The sequence below is a fragment of the Corvus cornix genome, chromosome 12 (assembly GCF_000738735.6).
Source record: "Corvus cornix cornix isolate S_Up_H32 chromosome 12, ASM73873v5, whole genome shotgun sequence".
In the NCBI taxonomy this organism is placed as follows: Eukaryota; Metazoa; Chordata; class Aves; order Passeriformes; family Corvidae; genus Corvus; species Corvus cornix.
The window spans coordinates 3,488,973-3,508,853 of record NC_046342.1 but is presented as its reverse complement, the minus strand read 5'-3'; the positions used below and the strand labels follow the sequence as shown (position 1 = coordinate 3,508,853).

Below are 19,881 nucleotides of genomic sequence, written 5' to 3'. Positions count from 1 at the left end.
CTGAGTGCGGCCCCAACACCGGGTCACTCACCAGGGCTGGCCTGGCTTCCCCTTCCCCTCTTTCAGGGCACCACATAAGGAAGAATAATTTAATGCTGCTTTTCATGAAGTCAGCCCCCAGCCAGGGGCAAGTTAACAGCCCGAACGCCCAGCCCAGCCCCCCTGTCCTGGCCCCGGGACTGCTGTGTGTTCCCAGTGCTGCCGCAGAGCTGAGGCCTCAGGCTCCCCTCCCTGAGAACGGCCCACGGGGCAGAGAGGCTGCTGGGCACCGGCCTCTCCCACCCTGCAGCCCTCCCACCCCACGCTGCTGCCCCGTGCTGGGTCCTGACCCTCTGGGTGAGGGTCCCACAGCCTTGAGCAGGGCAAGCGATTGGGGAGAAGCCAGCGTGGGGTGGGGGGGCTGCCCTGCTCAGCTGGGGGAGCCCGTGGTGTGGGGCTGGGCCCTAGGAGCTGGCTGGCTTGGTGAAGTCATCCACCCCCGTGATGGTGGCCTTACAGAAGAAGCAGTCCTTGTTGTTCATCAGGTGCTGGTTGATGCAGGCTCTGGGACAGAGGAGGAAAGAGCATCAGCCCCCATCCACATGGCACAGGGCAGGGCCAGGGGCTGGAAGTCATCCTGGTGGAGGTCAGACATGGCATGGGAGCTACTCACTTGCATGACTTGTGGGAGCAGGGCCTGAAGATGGCCGAGATGGGGTGTGCGTAGCAGATGGGGCACAGGTCTTCCTCACTGGTGGGCTGTGGGGGTTACCAGGCAGTTAGCAGTGGTAGCCAAAGCCCCGTGTCCCAGGCCTGCTGTTGAGGACTGGGACAGGGCTGGGGCAGGGGGAGAACTCACCAGTGTGGTAGCAGCCGCCTGCTTGGACTCCTCACTCAGATGGTTCAGCATCTTTTCCACCTTTGCCAGCTCCTCAGCACTGATATACTCTGTGTCTGGGGGGCAAACTGGGCGTGTGTGGGGTGGGTGCAACCCTCAGGCTGCCCTGAGGCTGCTGAGTGATGCACGGGGGGCTGCGGCTGCCCTTAGGGACCAGCCAGGACAGGGAGCACTGGGCACTGAGAAGGGCAGAATTACTGGCTGGCACTGGATACATTCCCATCCAAAGTGCTACTGCTGGGGTGGTGGAGGAGGGCACAGACACCTGTCCCCAGGACTAAAAGGGCTGGGACATGTTGCAGGGGACACAGACACCAGCAGCCCCATTCCTCCCTCCCCAGCTGTGGTGGGTGGTGAGCACAGCCCAGCTCCCAGCGCAGGGCCAACACTTACAGGTGTGCAGGGAGAAGTGGCGCTTGTCCGTGGCTGGGGCAGCCGCTGCCAGGGCCGAGGGCTCGGCGTGGCCCAGCAGGTACTGGATGGAGCGCAGCTGGAAGCAGGGATCCGCCAGCAGCACCGCGGTCGCGCGCTCGGTCCTGCCAAAGGACACAGACCTCAGACCACAGACAACCCAGTATCGCACACCAGTATCCCCAGCTGGTGTGCCCTCAGCCCAGGGGAATGTGCTCAAATGCAGCCAAAGAGCAGCAGCCATCCTCTTCCTCCTCTGCCACCCTGACTCAGAGGCTCCGGGATCGATGTGGTGCTTCAGCACTTGCTGAGGCTGCAGCCCTCGGGCCAGTGCCTGAGCCTGGGTTGCTGCAGGGCGGCTGAAGCAGCCAGTGCTGCCCTCGGTCATAGCACCTCGGGTGAGATCCTCCGCAGAGCCTCACGCCAGGGGCTGGGACCCGCCTGCACCAAGGGGACAGCTCAGCGTGCCCTCAGGGCAAGCAGGTCCCCCCACAAGGCAGGAGGGAGAAGTCGTGGCTCTCCCTGGCTTCAGTGGGAACAGCCAGGACAGATGAAGGTCGCCTTAATGAGTGTCTCCATCGGGCACCAGTGCCGCAGCCTGGTAACAGCCCTTGGCAAGGAGCAGAGCTGGCTCCGTGGCTGCCCCAGGGGCAAGCAGAGCTGCTCCAGCGGCAGGAGGGGCAAGGGAGCAGCCATTCAGCACAGGCTGAGCTGGGGCACAGGGGGTTAACAGCCCCTTGACTCGCAGCAGCCGCAGCCGCCAAATTAGCTTTTTGCTGCCCTAATGGAAACCAATTCCCCAGCTCTCCTCTTCCCACTAACCGCCCGAGCTCTGGATAATGACATTCCTGCGTGTCCTTCACCCTATGGCCACTCCTTCCCCCCAGCAGCCCGCGGCACCCCCTCTGCCGTGGGGACCCTGCCGAGCTCAGGCCCCCTGCTCACCCCAAGGCCGGAGGTGCCGGGGGGTCCCCAGCTCGTGGGGGTGCCGAGGACGAGGGCAGAGGGAAGAACCACGGCTGGGAGAGAAGCAGCACCGGGGGGTGACCGCCATCCCCACTCCCAGCCCGGGTGCAGGATGGGACACGAGGGGCTCCCAGAGGTGACGGGTTTGTTCCAGCATTCTGCCAGAGGCTGGGCAGTGGCGGGGCCGCCGCTGCACGGATTGCAGCCGGTCGCGGCTCTCCGGCGGCTGCACACCGCTACGGCCGAAGTGGTCCTGAGCTCCCCTGGGGACAAGCGACCGCGCGGGGTCGGTGCTGGCTGCGCATCGCTCTGCCCACTCGCAGGGAGGGCCACGGCGAGGGACGGGGCCAGGGACCGGGCCAGGGCCACCGCCGCGGCCACCACTCCCCGCGCCGGGGCCAATGGGATCCCGCCCGGCCCCCTCGCCGCGCACCGCCCGCGCGTAAATAGGGGCAGGAGCGGGACCGCGCTCCCGGAGCGCGCCCGGCTCCCGGAGGTGCTGCCCGGGAGGGAGCCGGACGGGGCTCCCGGAGGCTGCAGCGTGCGGATGTGCCCCGGCGGCGCTGAGCCCTGAGAAACTTCGCACTCTAGGGATGAGCAGCTCCAGGAGGCAGCGAGGCGCCCGCCCAGCCGGACACACAGCCCCGGAGCGCCCGAGCGCCTCAGCCCCCTGATGCTGATCGCCGGCTCCCGCCCGACCCCCGGCAGCCCCCGGCCGGCCGGAGCACAGGTACGAGGCAGCCTCGGGTGAGCCGCGGCAGAGCCGAGCACGGCAATGCCGCCCCGTAGGTCTTTTCAAGCCCCACGGCTGGAATCGGGATCCTCTTTCGCGGGGTGCAGAAGGGCGTCTGTGGATGCTTAGCAGAGCCAAGCCGGCACTGGGGGCGAGAAGGGAGACGGCGGCAGATTTTCTCTCGCGTCTCATTGAGCCTGGCTGTGCCGCCGGGCTGTACAGAGGCTTCTGCTCACCACAATGTCCTCGCCGGTGCCCGTGGACCCGCTCTGGCCGCGGGTGGCAAAGCTGTTCCTGCTGCTGCTCCAGCTGCGCGCTCCCCGAGCCTCCCCACAGCCCCACCGCTGCCCTGCCGCCTGCATCTGCACCTCCGACCTACTGAGCTGCAGCCGGCAGATGCTGCTGCGGGTGCCCCAGGCACTGCCGCCCACCACCACCACGCTGGACCTCAGCCACAACGCCCTCACCCAACTCCACGACCGCTGGCTGGCCGCCCTCCCGCACCTCGAGGCCCTTCACATCAGCCACAACCAGATTCGGAACCTTTCTCCGCGGGCTTTCCACAATGCCTCCTTCCTGCGGCACCTGGACATGTCCTCCAACTACCTGCACGCCGTGGAGACGCACTACTTCGAGGCGCTGGTGAGCCTGGAGGAGTTGCTGCTCTACAACAACCGCATCACGCGGGTTGATGAAAACGCCTTTGCCAAGCTGAGTGGTCTGCGGAAAGTCTACCTGAGCTGGAACAACCTGACCACCTTCCCCTTCCATGCAGTGCAGGGGCTGGGAATCTACAACCTGCGCACGCTGGACCTCTCCTCCAACAGCCTGAGCAGCATCCCCGTGGAGGTGCTGGCAGCTCTGCCCGAAAACATCGGCAATGGCTTGTATCTGCACAACAACCCCATCAGGTGCAGCTGCCCCCTCTACCTGATGCTCCAGCGCTGGAATCAGCAAGGTTTCAGCTCTGTGAAAGATTTCTTTGAGGAACACACCTGCAAGGTGTCTGACAACGTGCCCCGGTCCCTGATCAAGTTTCTCAAACATAGCCACATGTTTGAGAACTGCTCGGCAAGCACCAAAGACACAGACCTCTCGCACTTGGAGGTGATGGTGGGCCAGCCCATCCTGCTCACCTGTAACACCAGCCTGCCGCAATCAACCACCACCTACATGTGGATCACCCCTAACCACGAGCCCATCAAACACCCTGGGAACAGCAATCACTCCCTGGAGGTCTATCGCAACGGCAGCCTGAGGATTGCTGTAGCCAAGCCCTGGCTCTCGGGGGTCTACGTAGGCTTGGCCATGAACAGCCCCTACAACTTCAGCAGGATGTGCGAGTTCAATGTGACCGTCCTCTACCCCAAGCCAGCTGAGGAGACCTTCAGCACTGGCCTCACAACCCTGCTGGGCTGCATTGTGAGCCTGCTGCTGGTGATCATCTACTTGTACCTCACGCCATGCCGCTGCCTGGGCTGCTGCAAGAAGCCGGCCCCGCTCAGCCCCCCGCAGGAGTGCAGCGCCCAGTCCTCCATCCTCAGCACCACTCCTCCTGCCACCGATGGGCCAAACCGCAAGGCCAGTGCCAACAAACATGTTGTCTTCCTTGAGCCCATCAGGGAGACACAGAACGGCAAGATCCGCCTGGCCCTCGGCGAGGACTTCCCTGACCCCAAACACCTCAAGGTCCTGCAGCTCAAGTCAGACTCAGAGTCCATCAGCTCTGTCTTTTCTGACACCCCCATTGTGTCTTAGTGGGAGAGAGCTGGGAGCAGATCTGAGGCCTCCCAAGAGCTGGTCTCCTCCATCACTGCTAGAACAGGATTATTGGGCATCCTGAATTCCTGGCTTGACCACGACCCACGGGAGTGATTGACATCTCCCACAACCGCTTCAGCCATGGGCTCCTGGTGGGTTCTGGGCCATGGGCACATTGGTGCCCAGCAAAAGCACCCTGCATAATCCACTGGCAATGGCCGTGTTAGCACAAGGGTAACGCTGATGAACCCAGCATGCTGGAGAAACGCTCCTTCATTTGGGCACCCACCCTCCCTAATGTAACACCAGAGCTGGGGGTCTGCCATATCCCCAGGCATGAGATGCCCAACCTGACACCACTACCACAGACCAGGTCAAGGGATAGCTGTGACAAGTGGGACACTGTCCTGGCTCATGCCAGGACCCTCAAGAATGGTGATGCCACCATCCTCTCCCAGCCCATGGCGGTCCCCATCAATATGCCATGGCTGGGAGCAGGGGACTGTGACCCCATCACATGTGGGGGGTACACACCCTCTCCCCAAACATGGCCACGCAGGAGGGATGGAGCTCAGCGCCTGACCAGCCACGCAGCCAAGCAAACCTTACAAGCTTTTGCTTCCCGAGAAGCTGTAAATCGTCAAAGCAGGATTAGGTGACGAGACACAGCGCCCCAGCCCGCATTGCTCAGAGCTCTCCGTGCCACCAAGGACACTGAGGTCTCCGATGCACCACGCGCTCCTTCGCTGCTTCTCCTTGAGGCGGACACGCGCTGCTCAAGCACAGCTATTTAGGCAGTAACCTAATCAGCCTATCGATAAATGTGAGTAATCCTCCCCTCTCCTGGGTCGTAATTCTCTAGTTCCATTGGAATAAAAATGCCTATTTTTTTAAGCTCACACTGGGCTGAGTGTCTCCTTGCCCTTGCAGCAGTGTGTAGCCACCCCGCAGCTCACGGACACAGCGGTGGGAGGCTGAGATCTGAGGGAGCCCTGAATTCCTGCAGGCCCAGCACACAGAGCCAGGCAATCTGCACTGGATTGGCAGCCTCTGTTCCCATCAAATGGCCTTCAGGTGGCCTTGGCAAGGGGGTTAAATGTGCTGGTGGCCAGTGGTTTGTCCTTGGGAGGGCAGGACCCCAAAATGATGCTTCGGAGCTGGGGAAGGAGCAGCACCAACTGACACGAGGGCATGTCGAGACCCTGAAAGGAACAAGCAGGGTTTAGACACAGGGGAAAGGCACTGCTAGGGATGGGATTGGCCCTGCTTTTGGCTTAGTCCTGGTGCTCCCTGCAGATGGAGCCCCCCCACTCGTGTCACCTGCACTGCCTTCCCTGGCATCCACCCTTGCCTCTTACTGAAACAGGGAGTGGTTCTGCCCCCTCCAAAATACCTGTCTGATCCCACAGATGGATAAGGGTATCCTATCCATCTGCCAGTCACCAGCATCCCATCCACAGCTGGAGCAGGAGCATGTGGCCATCACATACAGCACAGGAGAGGCTGGGGCTACCCTGTGGGCAGGAGCACAGCTCAGCCACCACTGGGACCAGGATCCTTCTGAGACCTGCAGCCCCTCCCACGGCTGAGCACCCTGGTCCCAAGAGCTGCTGGCAGCCCTGTGACTGGTGGGAGGGTAAAACCCTGTGGCATTGGGACCACATTAGCACACATCCTTCGACTTCTTCGGCCAGGAAACAAGCCGCTTTTATCCCAGCAAAAACTCGACTTTACCTCCAAATAAATTGCTAAAACCACCCCCCCACGCCATCCAAGGAGGGGAGAGTGTTTGGGAGAGCAGCTCTCCTGAGCCAGCCCGGCCTTCCAGCGCCGCTCCTTACAGTGACCTTGCACAGCTCCGTGCGATCTGTGGCCCGCGGCTGGCGGAGGTGACGGATGCGCAGTGACAGGCCCCGCTGGCCTGTGCCCTCGCTCCCCACACCCGCCACCGCTGGCCCTGTCACCTCACGTTAGCACAGTGTCCTGATGGGCCCAGGACGCCGTGCCGGCCACACCGGGGGCTGCCAGGGGGTGATGGGGTGCGTCAGACACAGAGGTGAGTGGCACCTTGAGGGTGGAGCTGAGGTGCTGCCATCACCCCTGGCCTTGCACCCAGGCAGGGACGACATGGGAAGGAAGGTTTGAATTTGACCTGGGAATGTCTGGGAAAGAGAAGAGATGCAGCTGACTGCACCCAGGCCCAAACCAGTCAAGGGCACTGATCCAAGTGTGACCTGATCTGCTGAGACAGTGCAAAGCCCATGCCAGAGCATGTGCCATATCTAAGCACCACATCTTCCTCCAGAAGGAAAGACAAAGTGCTGCTCTGGGCCTCAGCACCAGGAGTGGGTGTTACCCACCCCTTATTGCCTTACCATCCTTGTCTGTCTCCTCGAACATCTTCCCCTTCTCCACTGCCAACACCAGCTTCCCAGGCATTAGTGCTCCTGCAAACTGGCATCCTCCGCTGAGGATAATGACTGAAGCTTGGGGAAAGCTCAGGGAGTGTCAGAAAAGCTCCCAGGGGCTTTTTCAGGGCCACACCAGCCTGAAAAAGCCCAGGAGAGTTCTTCTAGGCTGGCTGCAATTCTCCTATCTCTGCAGGAAAGCTGAGGCTTGCTCTCTCAGGTTTGTATCCGTGCTGCCCTCAAGGGATCCCACTGCCTTTACCCAGGAAAGTCCTGCTGCTGCTTTTCACACATTCCTGATGCTCAGAAAGGATCCCACACCACATTGCTGATCCAAATGAGCACTGGAAGGCGGTTTGGACTGTCGAAGCAGTTCATTAGGCAGCCTGAAAGGCAGAACATCTCAGCAAGGAAGAACAGACAGGAGCAAAGCCTCTCTGACAGGCAGGAGTTGGGAAACCTAATGGATGTTCCCCAAGGAATACACTGTCCTCTCTTGGCAGCCATCTCTACCATTACACCCCTGGCTCCGTGCCACACCTCCCTCCTGCTCCTTGACTCTGCAGGGTAAAGTAATGGGTCAGCACAAAGCTTGGTGGCCCTGGCACACAGGGACCTGTGCCAGTGTGTGCAGGGATAAGGACCAGCTTTGGGGTAAGGACCAGCTTTGGGGACCAGTGTCCAACACTGACTCCTGTCTCCCCTGGCACCTCACACCTCAGCTAGGACAACAAGGGTGCAGTGAATCTCAGTCCCATCCTGTCCTCCTGTCACCAAGGATGAACACATGATGAACACGGCGGGGGCCTGGATCCTTTCCTTATGATGCTCACAGTTTTCCAGAGAGCTCAAATCAGCAAAGCCTGGTGCTGACCAGCACAAGGCCTGCTCCAGCCTCCCAGCATGTGCCTGACAGCCCAGAGGGGCTGCAAGAGCCCAGCCCTGGCAGTCCCATCACTCAGGATGCAGCACTTGCAGCTGGCAGCTTGTAAAAACACTGACCACAGTCCTTTTTCAACCACAAAACCTAGGCCAGAGCTAATAATTCTTCCGTGCTCTGGCTCACACTCACCCCGATGTTACACACTGCAAAACTGGAGTACCACCCATTTTCTGAGTCTTTAGAGTGAGGTACCAAGGACTCCTTTAGACTGGTCCATGAAATGTCTACTCCTGCCCCTCCTTCCACCACAACCTGCTCACCAACACTGTTGAGAGAGCATTAGTGTTTAAGGGATCAGTAATTACAAAGTTTTATTGGAACTATGCAGAAAACTACCATGTCCACAGGAGCAGCCAAGCCCCCAGGGTCCCAGCAGCACTCGAGCACACAGGTGGGTGGCCAGGCTGTTTAGGAACCTGCAGGCTGGGATCTTCTGATCTTTCAAGCGGAGGTCATCCCAAAACCCTGGGGATTTAGCATTTGTTCATTTAGCAACTGAGCAGTCTTCTTAGCCTTCCTCTTCCACCCAGTCTTGTGCCTCCTCACCCTTCTGCTCACCAGTACATTACTTCTGCCCTGGGCACCTCTTTGTCTCCTCCCAGCCCATCTCTCTGCTCCCATCTGTAGTTTGCAAAGGAGAAGAGTCCAGAGATCCAGACAGAAATATCCCAACATCACACCAGCTCAGTGCTGCTTCTGGCAGGTCCCACTGGCTCCTGTTCAGCATCCCACTGGCTCAGCATGGTTGTTTCTGGTCCAGGATCCCCGTTCTGTGCTCTGATGGCTGGTACCACCATGTTCCCGGTGAGCACAGTGCTTTTCCTTCTGTCCTCTCCGTCCTTCATGCAGAAGTCCTTGGGAGAAGCACCTTGAAGGTTCTTTAGGACTTGTCCTGTACAGATTGGTTCACTGGCTCCTTGCATGTGCCCCAGCCCTCTCCTCACCCCGACAGCATCACCTCCCTGCCTCTGAAGGGATGGAGGGAGTACGGGGGAAGCCCAAGGAGCAGAGCAGTGGCCCTGCCCTGACAGAACACAGCTCATCTCCACTCTGGGATGGCCACTCACTTCCCACAAAGCCCGTCCTGATTACAGCATGCCTGCACACACAGGCGACCACAGCCTCACCTCTGGGCCTCACCCCTTCCCCTGCCACTCGCTCTCGCCAGGATCCTGACACCAGCTCTGGCCAACGCCGCTCCATTAGCTCACTCTGATAGAGGCTTAATAGAAAATCTGCTCAATTATTTAGCAAGCCGACAAACGGGAGGATGATATTGCCTGAAGACAGCCAGGGTCTGTGGCATGGATTCAGCCCAGCTCCTGGCTCAGCCTGGCAGATCCTGCCTTCCCTCTCCTCCCTGCTCAGTCATTAAGGCTGGCAGAGGGAGCAAAGGGACATCCCTGCCCTCGGCCCTGCCAGCCCCTGAGACTCCCCAGTGCTGCCCAACAGCTCTCAGACCCAAGGGCTGGGAGGAGGCACTGAAGCTTTGGCTCACCATGAGCAGCATCAGCCTGTCCTGCTTGACCCAGCAAGGAAATGCACCTCTGCTCTCTCAAAAGCACAGCCTGCTCCATCCAGGGACTACAGCAAAAGATGGATCAACTGAGGCATCTGATTGCAGCCTGGTAACACAACTGGATGAGTTGGCAGGGCTCTGGCTCTACTTACTTACTTACTTCCTTTCCCACTGCAATGTTCTCACCCCATAAACAGGACTTCATTCCTTCACTACCAGATGAGCCTGCTCCCTATGGCCCAGATGTTTGCAGCACCTTCCAACCAAGTGCCTGGCACAGCGTCTGCTTGCTGGGTTAGAGGCAACCAGAAAAAACACAGCCAAACCAAGGAAGTCTCCCAAGGTCCTGTCCCTGTCCTCCTTCTCTGGGGCACAGCCTCCTCACAGGGAACCAGCCAGGGTCGCCCTGTCCCTGGTAATTCCAACAGGGATGCTCCTACATGCAAATGTGGGTTGGAAAATCTCTCTGCTAATGATTTCTGGCAATCTGGGAGTTACCAAATGGGACCTGGAAGAGATTTCTACAAGCTTTCAGCACTGCCCAGGCAGAGTCCTTCTGGGGAAGGACAAAAGCCTGTCCTGTTATCCTGCTCGCTGCACTGAGAGGGAGAAAGGAAAAAGAAAAGCTGTCTACACATGAGTTCACATAAACAGGTCTGCTCTGGAGAGCCTGGTTACATACAGGACCCTTTAAATCTCTTCAGCCATGGCAATCATCTCCCATGGGAGTGTACAGACCCGAGGAAGGTTTGAATTCTCCCGTTCCATTCCTCTTATTCACCTGGAGACAGATGCTTCCCAGTGGTGTGCTCTGGGCCAGCCATTGTTGATACGCACCATCTCTCTGGGTTTTGGGTGACTGCACCTCCAGGTTTCAGCACCCTGTGGTGATGGTGCCTTGGACAGAGCACGAAACCAGGCCTGAGCCCTTGAGGAATGCAGGCAGCAGAAAAGCCCCAGTGGTTCCTCTCACACCTGCTGGTTTTCTCCATCCCATCTCTGTTTGCCACTGCTCCATGTGGCTGCACGGAACAGAAGCACTCTGTGAGTGGGGTGCAACACCCAGTCCTCAATTCAGAGCACTGCCAAGAGGGTGGGGGCTCAGTTCTCCCTTCCCCATGACATACTCTGCCTTTGATCTCTGCCACCCCCTCTGCTCAGGCAGCAGTGCAGGGTCTCCAAGCCACCTCCCTTGGTTCTTTTGTCTTGATTGACCTCAATGGCTCCCCTGCAACATTTGCTTGCCTTTTATAGATCACTGACGTATCAAACCTCAGGTTTAGTGCACGGCTTTGCAAAATCACGCAGAAGAATTCTGGTTTATGGATATTTTTACCTGGGCTTCCTCCTATTCCGCCTTCTGCTTCTCCCGCTCAGTTAGGTCCACCTTAAGGACACGATGCTTTTCATGCATCATTCTACTATTTTGCATTTATTTCTCCTTTCCAGTGCTCAGGGAAATGACTACAAAGCCCTTGAACATCAGAGACTTGCCACTTCCCTAGAGCACAGTGCCTCTGGTTTGTAATGGTGCAGCCCAAGGCATGAAGGATGCTGTTGGCACACAGGGGACAGTGCCACTTGGTGATGACACTGGCTGCCTGGAATTCACAAACCCAAAGCACAACGGGCTTTTCAGGGAAAGGACAGAGTCTGGAAGCTTTCTGTCTCCCCAGGACTCCCTGCAGCCTAGGAAGGATGTGACTGATACCATCTCCCCAGCACTCTTTGGAGTTTGATAAACTGAGGGACAACCTTTCTCCATTTTGACCTGACAAGTGACCTGGCCTGGGAGAGCTGTTCAAGGGAGAGACAGGCAGGGAAGGACTTCTCATCCTGGCATGACAGGGAACTGTTTTATCACCTCCCCCTTCCCTTCAGGAAGAAGTGTCTAGTTGTGGCATCAAATTCATGATGTTTGCCCTTTCCATGGAGCAAGGTTCTGGGGGTGAGCAAAATCCACCTCTGTTCACAGCCCAGAAAGGCCACTGATCAATGACCTTGGGCCCAGGTTTTGGCACTGTCACACTGGGGGCTGTGAGACTGGTGCAGCAGCCACAGGAGGCAGGTTATAATTAGATATATTTGTGTATATCTTTGAGTCCTTGAGAGAAGAAGCTGAAAGACTGGCTGCAGGGCTGAGCCGCTCGGCCAGATGGGACTCTGCTCTCTGCAAAGCCAGAGACTATTGTGTTCTCCGGACATGAAAAAAGCAGGATCTACAGCACAGACAGAAGAGCCCCATCTCCTACAGTCCTACAGCAGTCCTACAGCACACAGTGACCAGGCAAGGCACCTGCATATGACACTGGGAGACAGCAAAGGCAGGGCTTCAGTGTCAGCACAAGTCTATTTTGCAGGACTCAGTACAAGCAGACACAGACACACAAAGCTGTGGCTTTGTCCAGCCACATCACTCCCCCAGTGCTGCCTCTCTGAATAATTGGCTACCATAAAGACAAGATTTGTTTCATCTTAAAATCAGCATCACCCAAGTGACTGGAGAAGACTTGTCTCACCTTTGTGGCACCTGTCTGGGCAGCCAGAGAGCTCTGCACACATTCTGATGCATTCCTGAGAGGAGTCCAGGGTGAAGGAGCTTCAATGAGCTTCCTTCCAGCCATCACTGTGTGCTGCAGCACTTTGTGTGTGTCACCACACCAGCACAGCTCCATCACACGCAGTACCCACAACTTCCAACAGCAGCTGTCCTGTCACACAGTGCCAGACCCCATCCCAAGGAGGAAGGAGTACACGTGCTCTCAGTACAACATCTCACAGCCACCTCTCACAAGGGTTTTCCACCACCACAGCAAGGGGCTTTGCACCCAGCAGTAGCACTGGGATGCAGCTTCTCCAGGGAATGTGGCTCTTTGGTTTCTGCCTGCTGCACACACATCAGCTTCACCTCGCTTTAGTCCCCACACCCCATGCTGCTCCTGCAACACCTCCCATGGCCCCACTGTAGCACCCAGAGCAGTGCCACACATAGATAGCCCGTGCTTTGGAAGGCAAAAGCCGCTCACCCCTGAACATCAGTGTCCACCAGCAGCCGGACCAGTATCCCTGTCACAGCCACCAGGATTGGGTAATGGTCCACGCTCTCCAGCCCTATGGAAGCAAAAGAGAAAGGTAAGAGCTTCTGCCACTGTGTGACAGGCAGAGCAGGGCAGGTCTGAGGTCTGATCCCATGCAGCTCTGCACTGCCCTTTGGTACAAGCCATCCCTCCCTTCCCAAGGGCATGCTCCCAGCACGTTTTCCGTGGAGAGTGGACTCACCCGGCAGACGGAGGTTGACCACTCTGTCAAACAAGTTCCTTTCAGCTGTCACACGGTTCAGCACCTGGTTCAACAGCTGTGTAGGGAAAAGCAGAGAGGGTTTTTATGTCCTGGATGGGCCTTCCTGTGAGCAGCATCCAAAGAGCTTTGGGGCAGCATGTCCTTACAGTTCAGGCTCAGTGCCTGAGAGCTGGTGGATGCACAGAGGGAGGCTCACAACACACACCTAGCTTGGCCCTGGCATGGAAGGAGTGGTACCACACACAGTGGTTGTACCAGACCAAAACCACCCAGGGAAGGGTCACTCTGAGGTAAAGACACCTGAATGTCAGTGCCTTCCATCTAAATCTGAATTCCCACCTACAGAAGCCAAGCTACTTCTGCAGATAAAAGCTCCTGGCAAGGAGAAGGTACAGTCCCCCAACAGCCACAGCCTGTGAAGAGTGAGCTGGCAGCTGTGGGCAAAAGCAATGTCAGCAGGGTGAAGCACAGTCCAGGTCCTGCCCTGCCTGGAGCTCGCAGCAGGATAGGCCTACCAGCTCTGAAGCACAGGGTGAGTGCAGAGAGCAATCTGCAGAGGTGGAATCAGCTGTGAAGACACTTAATTAGCCACCATTAGCTCTCACCCAACCCCCCAGTGGGAGGAATGGGGACCGCTCCAGGCCTGACATAACCGCTGCAAGCTGAGCACCATCTCTCAAATGCAGCATCCCTCTTCCTGGCGCCCCAATGCACAACAGCAGAACACAGCACCCCTCTGTGGGCATGGTCAGTGGTGGGGCACGGCTTCACAACAGCACCAGACAGCAAGGAGGAAGCTGCAGCACTCCACTCTCTGCTGCACGTTCCCCAGCTTGCCTACGTCACCTGCTAAGGGCCCCTCACTCTCCTCCTCACCCAGCTGAGCACTTCCCTCATGATTACGGTATCAGATCCCACTACCCCTTGCTTTGTTTCATCTGCTCAGAGCCCTGAGTCTCAGCCTTTGGGGTACTGCTAATGTACATCTGACTGCTCTCCACCAGTCCAGCTTGTACGAGGGCAGCCTGCCCTCAGCGCTTTCCAGGATTGCTCATGCTTTAGAGAAGAAACTAATTTACTGGAGACTAAGGGATGTTGTGAGTTGGAATGGGGCTGTCCCAGTCACTGTGGCAGGAAAATGGAGACATTTTTTACCACGTTCTAGGACTGAGGGATAAAGGACCAAGATGCCTGCCCAAACACTGGAGTGCGTGCCCTGTGAAACCAGCTATGCTCTCCAGAGCTCCTAACCCAGATGTACCACACCTCCTCGCCAGACTTCATGACACTGCTTGTCACAGGAGAATTCAGCATTTACTGGCCCCTCATAAAGAAGATTTAAGCAGCTGTCCCCCTCCCTCCCAGTAGAGGTAGGAATCAGCTGCGACCAGACCAGTTGCAAAGGAGGGGAGCAGTTGATGTGTAAAGATTTTAGGGAGCACCACTTGTTCCACAGCAGCTCTAGGTACTAAAGCACTTGCAGCAGGAGCCCCCAGTTCACCACACATCTGGAGAGAGGGCAGAGGGAAGCCCTCCAGATGCTGCTTCTTCACACAGGATGATACCTGGGCAAGCCTCCGAAGCAGCAGCTCTGACGACGGGCGATTCCAGTCGAGGAAGATCTCCGGCGCCAGCGTGACGGTCATTTCCAGCACCCTGAGCAGACTCACTGACAGGTCAAAGCAGGTGGCACACACCTTCAGCTGGCGGCTGTCCACAAAGTTCCTCTCCAGGCGCTCTGCTGCCTGCTGGATCTGCCAGGCAATGGAGACAGCTTAAAAAGGTGCCCCTTCCCAAAAGGAGAGCCGCGACCCCCAGCCCAGTGAGTTGTGCCTTGAGCCTTGCTGCGTGCAGGACACAGCACCCACTGAGTGCCGCATCCCACAGCTCTGGTGCACACCCACCTCCTGAATCATGCCGATGAACTCAGAGAACGCCCAGTTCAGCTGGTTCAGGACACTGTTGAGGAAGCTGGGGGCCAGGTCGCGGTCGCTGCGGAGCAGGTCTGCCATGTGCCGCTGCAGCAAGGTGGATGGACACGGCTCTGAAACCAGACAGTGACAGCTTCAGTGGCCTGGTCCCAGGGCAGCCAGGAGTGAGGGGCAAGGGCAGGCTGAGAGACCAGTCCTGGGCTTGGGAAATGTTGGCTTGTGCCTTAGAGTAAGCAGAGACAGCAGGGCACTGGGAGCTGGCACAAGGACTGTTCTGAGCAGCGATTGCTCCTGTTGGGCCTCCAAGCACTTCTTTGCAATGCCAGCCTGAATTAAACAGGGAAGAGCCCTCCATGCTCGCTGCTGCCCACGTGTACAGGAGTACTGCCCTGCAGCTCAGCATCCCTCCTGCTCAGCTCTGCAGAGGCCCATGGTCAGCTCAGCACTAATTGCTCCTGATACCAGTGTGGCACCAGCTGCCCAGAGCCAGCACAGCCACCCTGGCCTCACATGGCTGTGCCCATCTGCCTGCATCTGGAGAGGAAGGTATCCAGTAAATCCCACCCCAAGAGGCTTCTGTATGGAGCTGAGGCTGGTTCTGCCCTCAGGCAGAGCTGCCCACACTCCCCAGCCAGGTTCAACCCGAGCACAGACACATCCCCTTGGTTACATGGCATTTCTGGGCTTCCTCACTATCAAGATTACAGATGAGGTCAGACCCAGCAGCTGGAAAACACAGTCAGGGCTGTGTGGGACACCAGCCCCCATGGATGGGCAGAGAAAGGAAGGGGGCACAAAAGGGACAGATGCTTCTCACCAGCAGAAGGACCCACTGTCTGCAAGAGGCTCACAAAACATTCAGTACTACAAGGGAAGGGTACTGGAGTTCAACCCAAAATTCAGGACTTGGAAAGAAAAAGCTTAAACAGATTCACCAGCTATTGGGAAAAACCCCAATCTACCTACATTTTCCTCCACTAGAAGCTATTAGAAAGAGCAGGTGGAAACTCTGGCAGCACCAGGACTGCCATGCCCAGAGGAACAAGCTGTGCTGCGACTGCAGAAGTTCTCTGGGGTTGCAGCCTACTCGAAGGGCCAGCATGGGCAAAGCAGACACAAGACAACTTCCATCACATCCCTAGGGATCAAGAAGCAAGGCGTAACTACAGGCAGATTGTTAGCTGGGATTAGTAAAGCCAGAGACAGATGACAGGAGACCGTCATCTGAAATGGGAACAGGATAAATTATTCTGTGAATACCCACTAGCAAGTGCAATGAACTTCTGTTATTATGGAGGACATGAGCTGAATCTCACAGTGCATAATCACCCCAGGCAGGCTGGTGCCCTGGCTTTGATCCTGCCTAAAAGCTCATTTTTGGGAGGGGTTTCATCAAAACAAATGTCTTTGATGTCCTAGTCCCACCCCAGCCTTCGGGCTACACGTGCCTCAGGGACTGGCCAAGCCAGACATCCTTTTTACATATTTATTGGTCCTCTGGGGATTTCTTGCCCAGTGTCCTCTGACACTGTGTAAGCCTTTAGCATTAAACGTGTCCCAGAGCAACATTCCACAGTTCAGCTGTGTGTAGCAGGAGGAATTTGGATTGGCGCTTGGCTACTACTCGCTTTATTTGTTAATATTTATTCTCTGCAACCCCTTCCTTCTGGTGGTAGAGACAGCAAGATTCTCCTCTCCAGTCACTTCCTCCAGCTAGCTGTGATTCCAGACCTTCACAACAGTCTTTTAAACAGGATCAGCCCAAGCTAGTGCAGTTTCTCACACTGAAACTGTCCCATCTTTGTCCCTTTCACCAGCCCTTCCTGAAGCCCAACATCTCTTCCAGGTTTTCTTTGCAGAGGTGGAATCAGAAGCACATGCAGCATCCAAACCACAACTGCATGGCAGATTTGCACAAAGGCATAATGTGGTTTTGGTTTTGTTCTGTTTTGCTTTCCTCATAATTCCTGCTGTGTAATTTGTTCCTTGGACTGCACACCAAGCTGCTCTTCTCTAAAAGATTACAATAGGATGCCAGTTCAAGGATAACCCTCAAGAACCTGAATTTTGTCCTGAGGCACAAATGGAGAAGCCCAGGAGTCAATGCTGGAGCACACCTTGTCTTCTCTGTCAGTGATGGATGAAGGGGCACAGCACACTCTTACTTCACCACTCTACACTTGGTGACGCTGAATTCCATCCATGACATTCTCCCAGTCATTCAGAATTTGAAGGTCTTTTTGCAGCGTTAAGTTCTTTGTGCCTTCTTTTCCCCAGCCTCCCTTCAGTGTGTAGAAAGTGCTTTTTACTAAAACTGCTGATGTATTACTCCCTTTCCAGCCTTTAAGTACCAAAGCAGTTCTAGGCAGGGATCACCACTCCTCATGGAAGAGCTCTGCATGTTGTCCAGCTGGTCTCTTGCCAAAGCCTCTTTTACCAACATTGCAAGTCAGGACAGACCTCAGGATGAACTGCCCAGCCAGAGTTTACCTCATTTGAAGGCAGCTTTGGTTTTTTGAAGGACACTCCTATGCTTGTAATAACTTGCTTTATCCTGATTTTTAGCCAATGACTATTTCCTCATGGTCTTTTTTCAATGAGTGGTGTGAGTTTGCTCCAAACCTACAATTCTGGGTTCTTAAATGCTTTCCCTGCTGCTGGCAGACTGTGCCAGACTATGACTTAAAAACTTTTGTCAACCCTCTCCACAGGTAAATAGGTTTATTGAAGGTTTTAAAGCTAACACCAAGAAATAGTGATTTCCTTGGCTTTTGTTGATCCCAAGAGGATTCTGAATCCAAAGATGCTGCAATCACTGCTACTCTTTGAAAGCAACATAAGGTGCAAGCCCTGGAATACAACAAAACCATCTTCATCCCTTGCATGAATTCCCAGGTGAGGTAATCATTACTGGTATCCAAAACCCAGTCCTGGTGCTGTGTTCATCTTTATTTGCAGTATGTTCACCTTTGCTGGGACATTCCCACCCACGTCAGTTACCACTGCCCTCCTGGGCAATGACACATCCCTTATGTGCCACTGTAGGCAGGGATGTCACTTCACAGGGAGTCTGTGGATACTAGTGATGGGGTTACTTTCTTGATGCTGGAACTAGTAAGTCATTAATGCTTCTAAAATTTGTACCTCCCTAATACAAAAGCCACTCAATCTTGGCTTAGCCTTCGTTATGACAGATAAACATCAGTCACTGGAACAGAAATTGGCAGTTTTTCAAGGCCAGAAATTCTGACCTCAATACATTTAATGTGGGTGACAGAGCGTGGAACCAAGGGGTTATAGATACATTCAATGTTTCCACAACAAAAACTTCCCTGCAAAAATATAAACAAAATAGAGGAAAAGAAAATCTAGGTAGGGGAACCAGTGAATAAAAACAGAGCTCTTTAAGAAGATTATTAGGGAGCCAGAAAGCTCCAGGGCTCCAGCAAACACCTGGGTTAAAAGGGCCACTGAGAGCATGATGAAGCAAAGACAGTAAGTTAAAATGTAAGAGGTAAAGTGAACCTAATCAAACATAGCCAGTGGTAGGCAAAAACAAGGAGAAAAGGGGTAATAGATGGAGAAGACATAAAAACCATCCTCGACTGACCATGGTAATATGAAGTTTTTTCAACTATAGGAAAAAAATATAGCAGGATTATTTAATAGAAGTAGTAATGGCAGAAAGTCTAACAGTAGCAGAAGCCCATTATTAGAGAGAGTTAAAAATTAATAAAGCAGGCGAAGTGGAAGCCTTCAATAAGTGCTCCTACTAGATAATGGTAAAGAAGGAGGGTCACACACTTTCATTACAGGAAGGTAATTATGTACTTTTATAGTTTGCTAATGACCCAGCAAGATTTATAAGAGGGCTAATTGTGAGACTTCTTGGTCAGCAGCCCGAGGGGGTCTCTGGACACAGCAGCATTTACAGTAGAGCTTGAGCACAGAAGGGGAAAACCCCAAATGGACCAGATTCAGAAGCAAAGCAGCTCCACCCAACACTAATCTGAGTTTTTGAAAGGATCCAGATGTATCTGTGAATCCATGTCAGTGCGCCCATTCAGAGATGCATTTAGAGAGAACCAAAAGGAAGGCTGCAGGGCGAGGCAGAAGGAAAGCAGGCAGCATTTGGGGGATGAGACATCCATAAGGCTGAGTGTGAGGCATCAGAATGGCCCAGTGCTCCTGGGATCCATATGTGCCTCCAAAGCAAAGCCCTGGCAAACCAGCTAATGCAAGTTCTGGCTCCATGACCAGCACATCAGGGAGGGTTCCCACCAGCATGACACCAAAACCTCTGGGGCTGCTAAAAACATGGCGAGGGTGAACACCCCACAGGGCTCAGAAAAGCAAAACCCCTTCTGAATAAGGCACAGAGGCCACGCGTATTTTACCACTGAAAAAGACCAAGAAATGAGTTTACCCTGGTACACAAGTGCTTCTGAAGAATAAAATACTGTAAAGCAGAAAAAGGCAGAGCAGCAGCAGTAGAAGACAGAAGGTGAGGTTAGGTATGAAGGAATGGTTTCATTCTCATGAGAGACAGCAGGTTTAGATTAGATATCAGGAAAAAATTCTTTACTGTGAGGGTGGTGAGGCCCTGGCACAGGTTGCCCAGAGAAGTTATGGATGCCCCATCCCTGGAAGTGTTTAAAGCCAGGTTGGATGGGGCTTGAAGCAACCTGATCTAGTGGAAAGCATCCCTACCCATGGCAAGGGGTTGGAACAATATGAGCATTAAGGTTTCTTCCAACCCAAACCATTCTATGATTCTGTGATTTCCATCAGGAATCATAAGTGATGGACTTCTGAGGACAAGCAATCACCATCCGAAGGGCTCAGACAGTTCAGCTACTACCAGTTGATGCTTTTGGTGTTGTCAGATCAAGGCGGGATCTCCTCCTGAAAGTTCTCTTTAGCTTAGGCAATTTGGGAAGGGGATGTGGGTGAACTCTCTGGCCCATGTTGCACAACATCTCAGCTCGATTATCTCATGGTCCCACCTACGCTCCCTCTACCACCTGATGGG

At 55.2% G+C, this 19,881-nt stretch overlaps 2 protein-coding genes across 6 annotated transcripts in view; one reads left to right on the top strand and one right to left on the bottom strand.

Annotated features, from left to right (window-relative positions):
- Positions 1 to 75: 75 nt before the first annotated feature.
- RNF123 (ring finger protein 123) overlaps positions 76 to 19,881 on the bottom strand; it is a 47,874-nt gene continuing 28,068 nt past the window's right edge. For 3 of the 5 annotated variants that reach the window (XM_039558919.1, XM_039558918.1, XM_039558921.1), the window contains 8 exons: positions 14,823 to 14,962; positions 14,484 to 14,672; positions 12,898 to 12,973; positions 12,645 to 12,729; positions 1,271 to 1,413; positions 839 to 945; positions 653 to 738; positions 76 to 543 (listed from right to left, as the gene is read on the bottom strand). In XM_039558919.1, the coding sequence (XP_039414853.1) occupies positions 444 to 543; positions 653 to 738; positions 839 to 945; positions 1,271 to 1,413; positions 12,645 to 12,729; positions 12,898 to 12,973; positions 14,484 to 14,672; positions 14,823 to 14,962 (926 nt within the window). In that variant the 3' untranslated portion in view covers positions 76 to 443. The remainder of the gene's footprint in view (positions 544 to 652; positions 739 to 838; positions 946 to 1,270; positions 1,414 to 12,644; positions 12,730 to 12,897; positions 12,974 to 14,483; positions 14,673 to 14,822; positions 14,963 to 19,881) is intronic. The other 2 variants (XM_039558920.1, XM_039558922.1) reach the window with 2 other exon arrangements.
- On the top strand, positions 3,202 to 5,647 carry AMIGO3 (adhesion molecule with Ig like domain 3). The gene has a single exon (XM_039558923.1). It carries the CDS (start codon positions 3,228 to 3,230, stop codon positions 4,743 to 4,745), a length of 1,518 nt encoding a protein of 505 aa, XP_039414857.1. The 5' UTR covers positions 3,202 to 3,227; the 3' UTR covers positions 4,746 to 5,647.

Coding starts and splice junctions, on each gene's coding strand:
- AMIGO3 (XM_039558923.1), top strand. CDS start 3,228: ATGTCCTCGCCGGTGCCCGTGGACCCGCTCTGGCCGCGGGTGGCAAAG.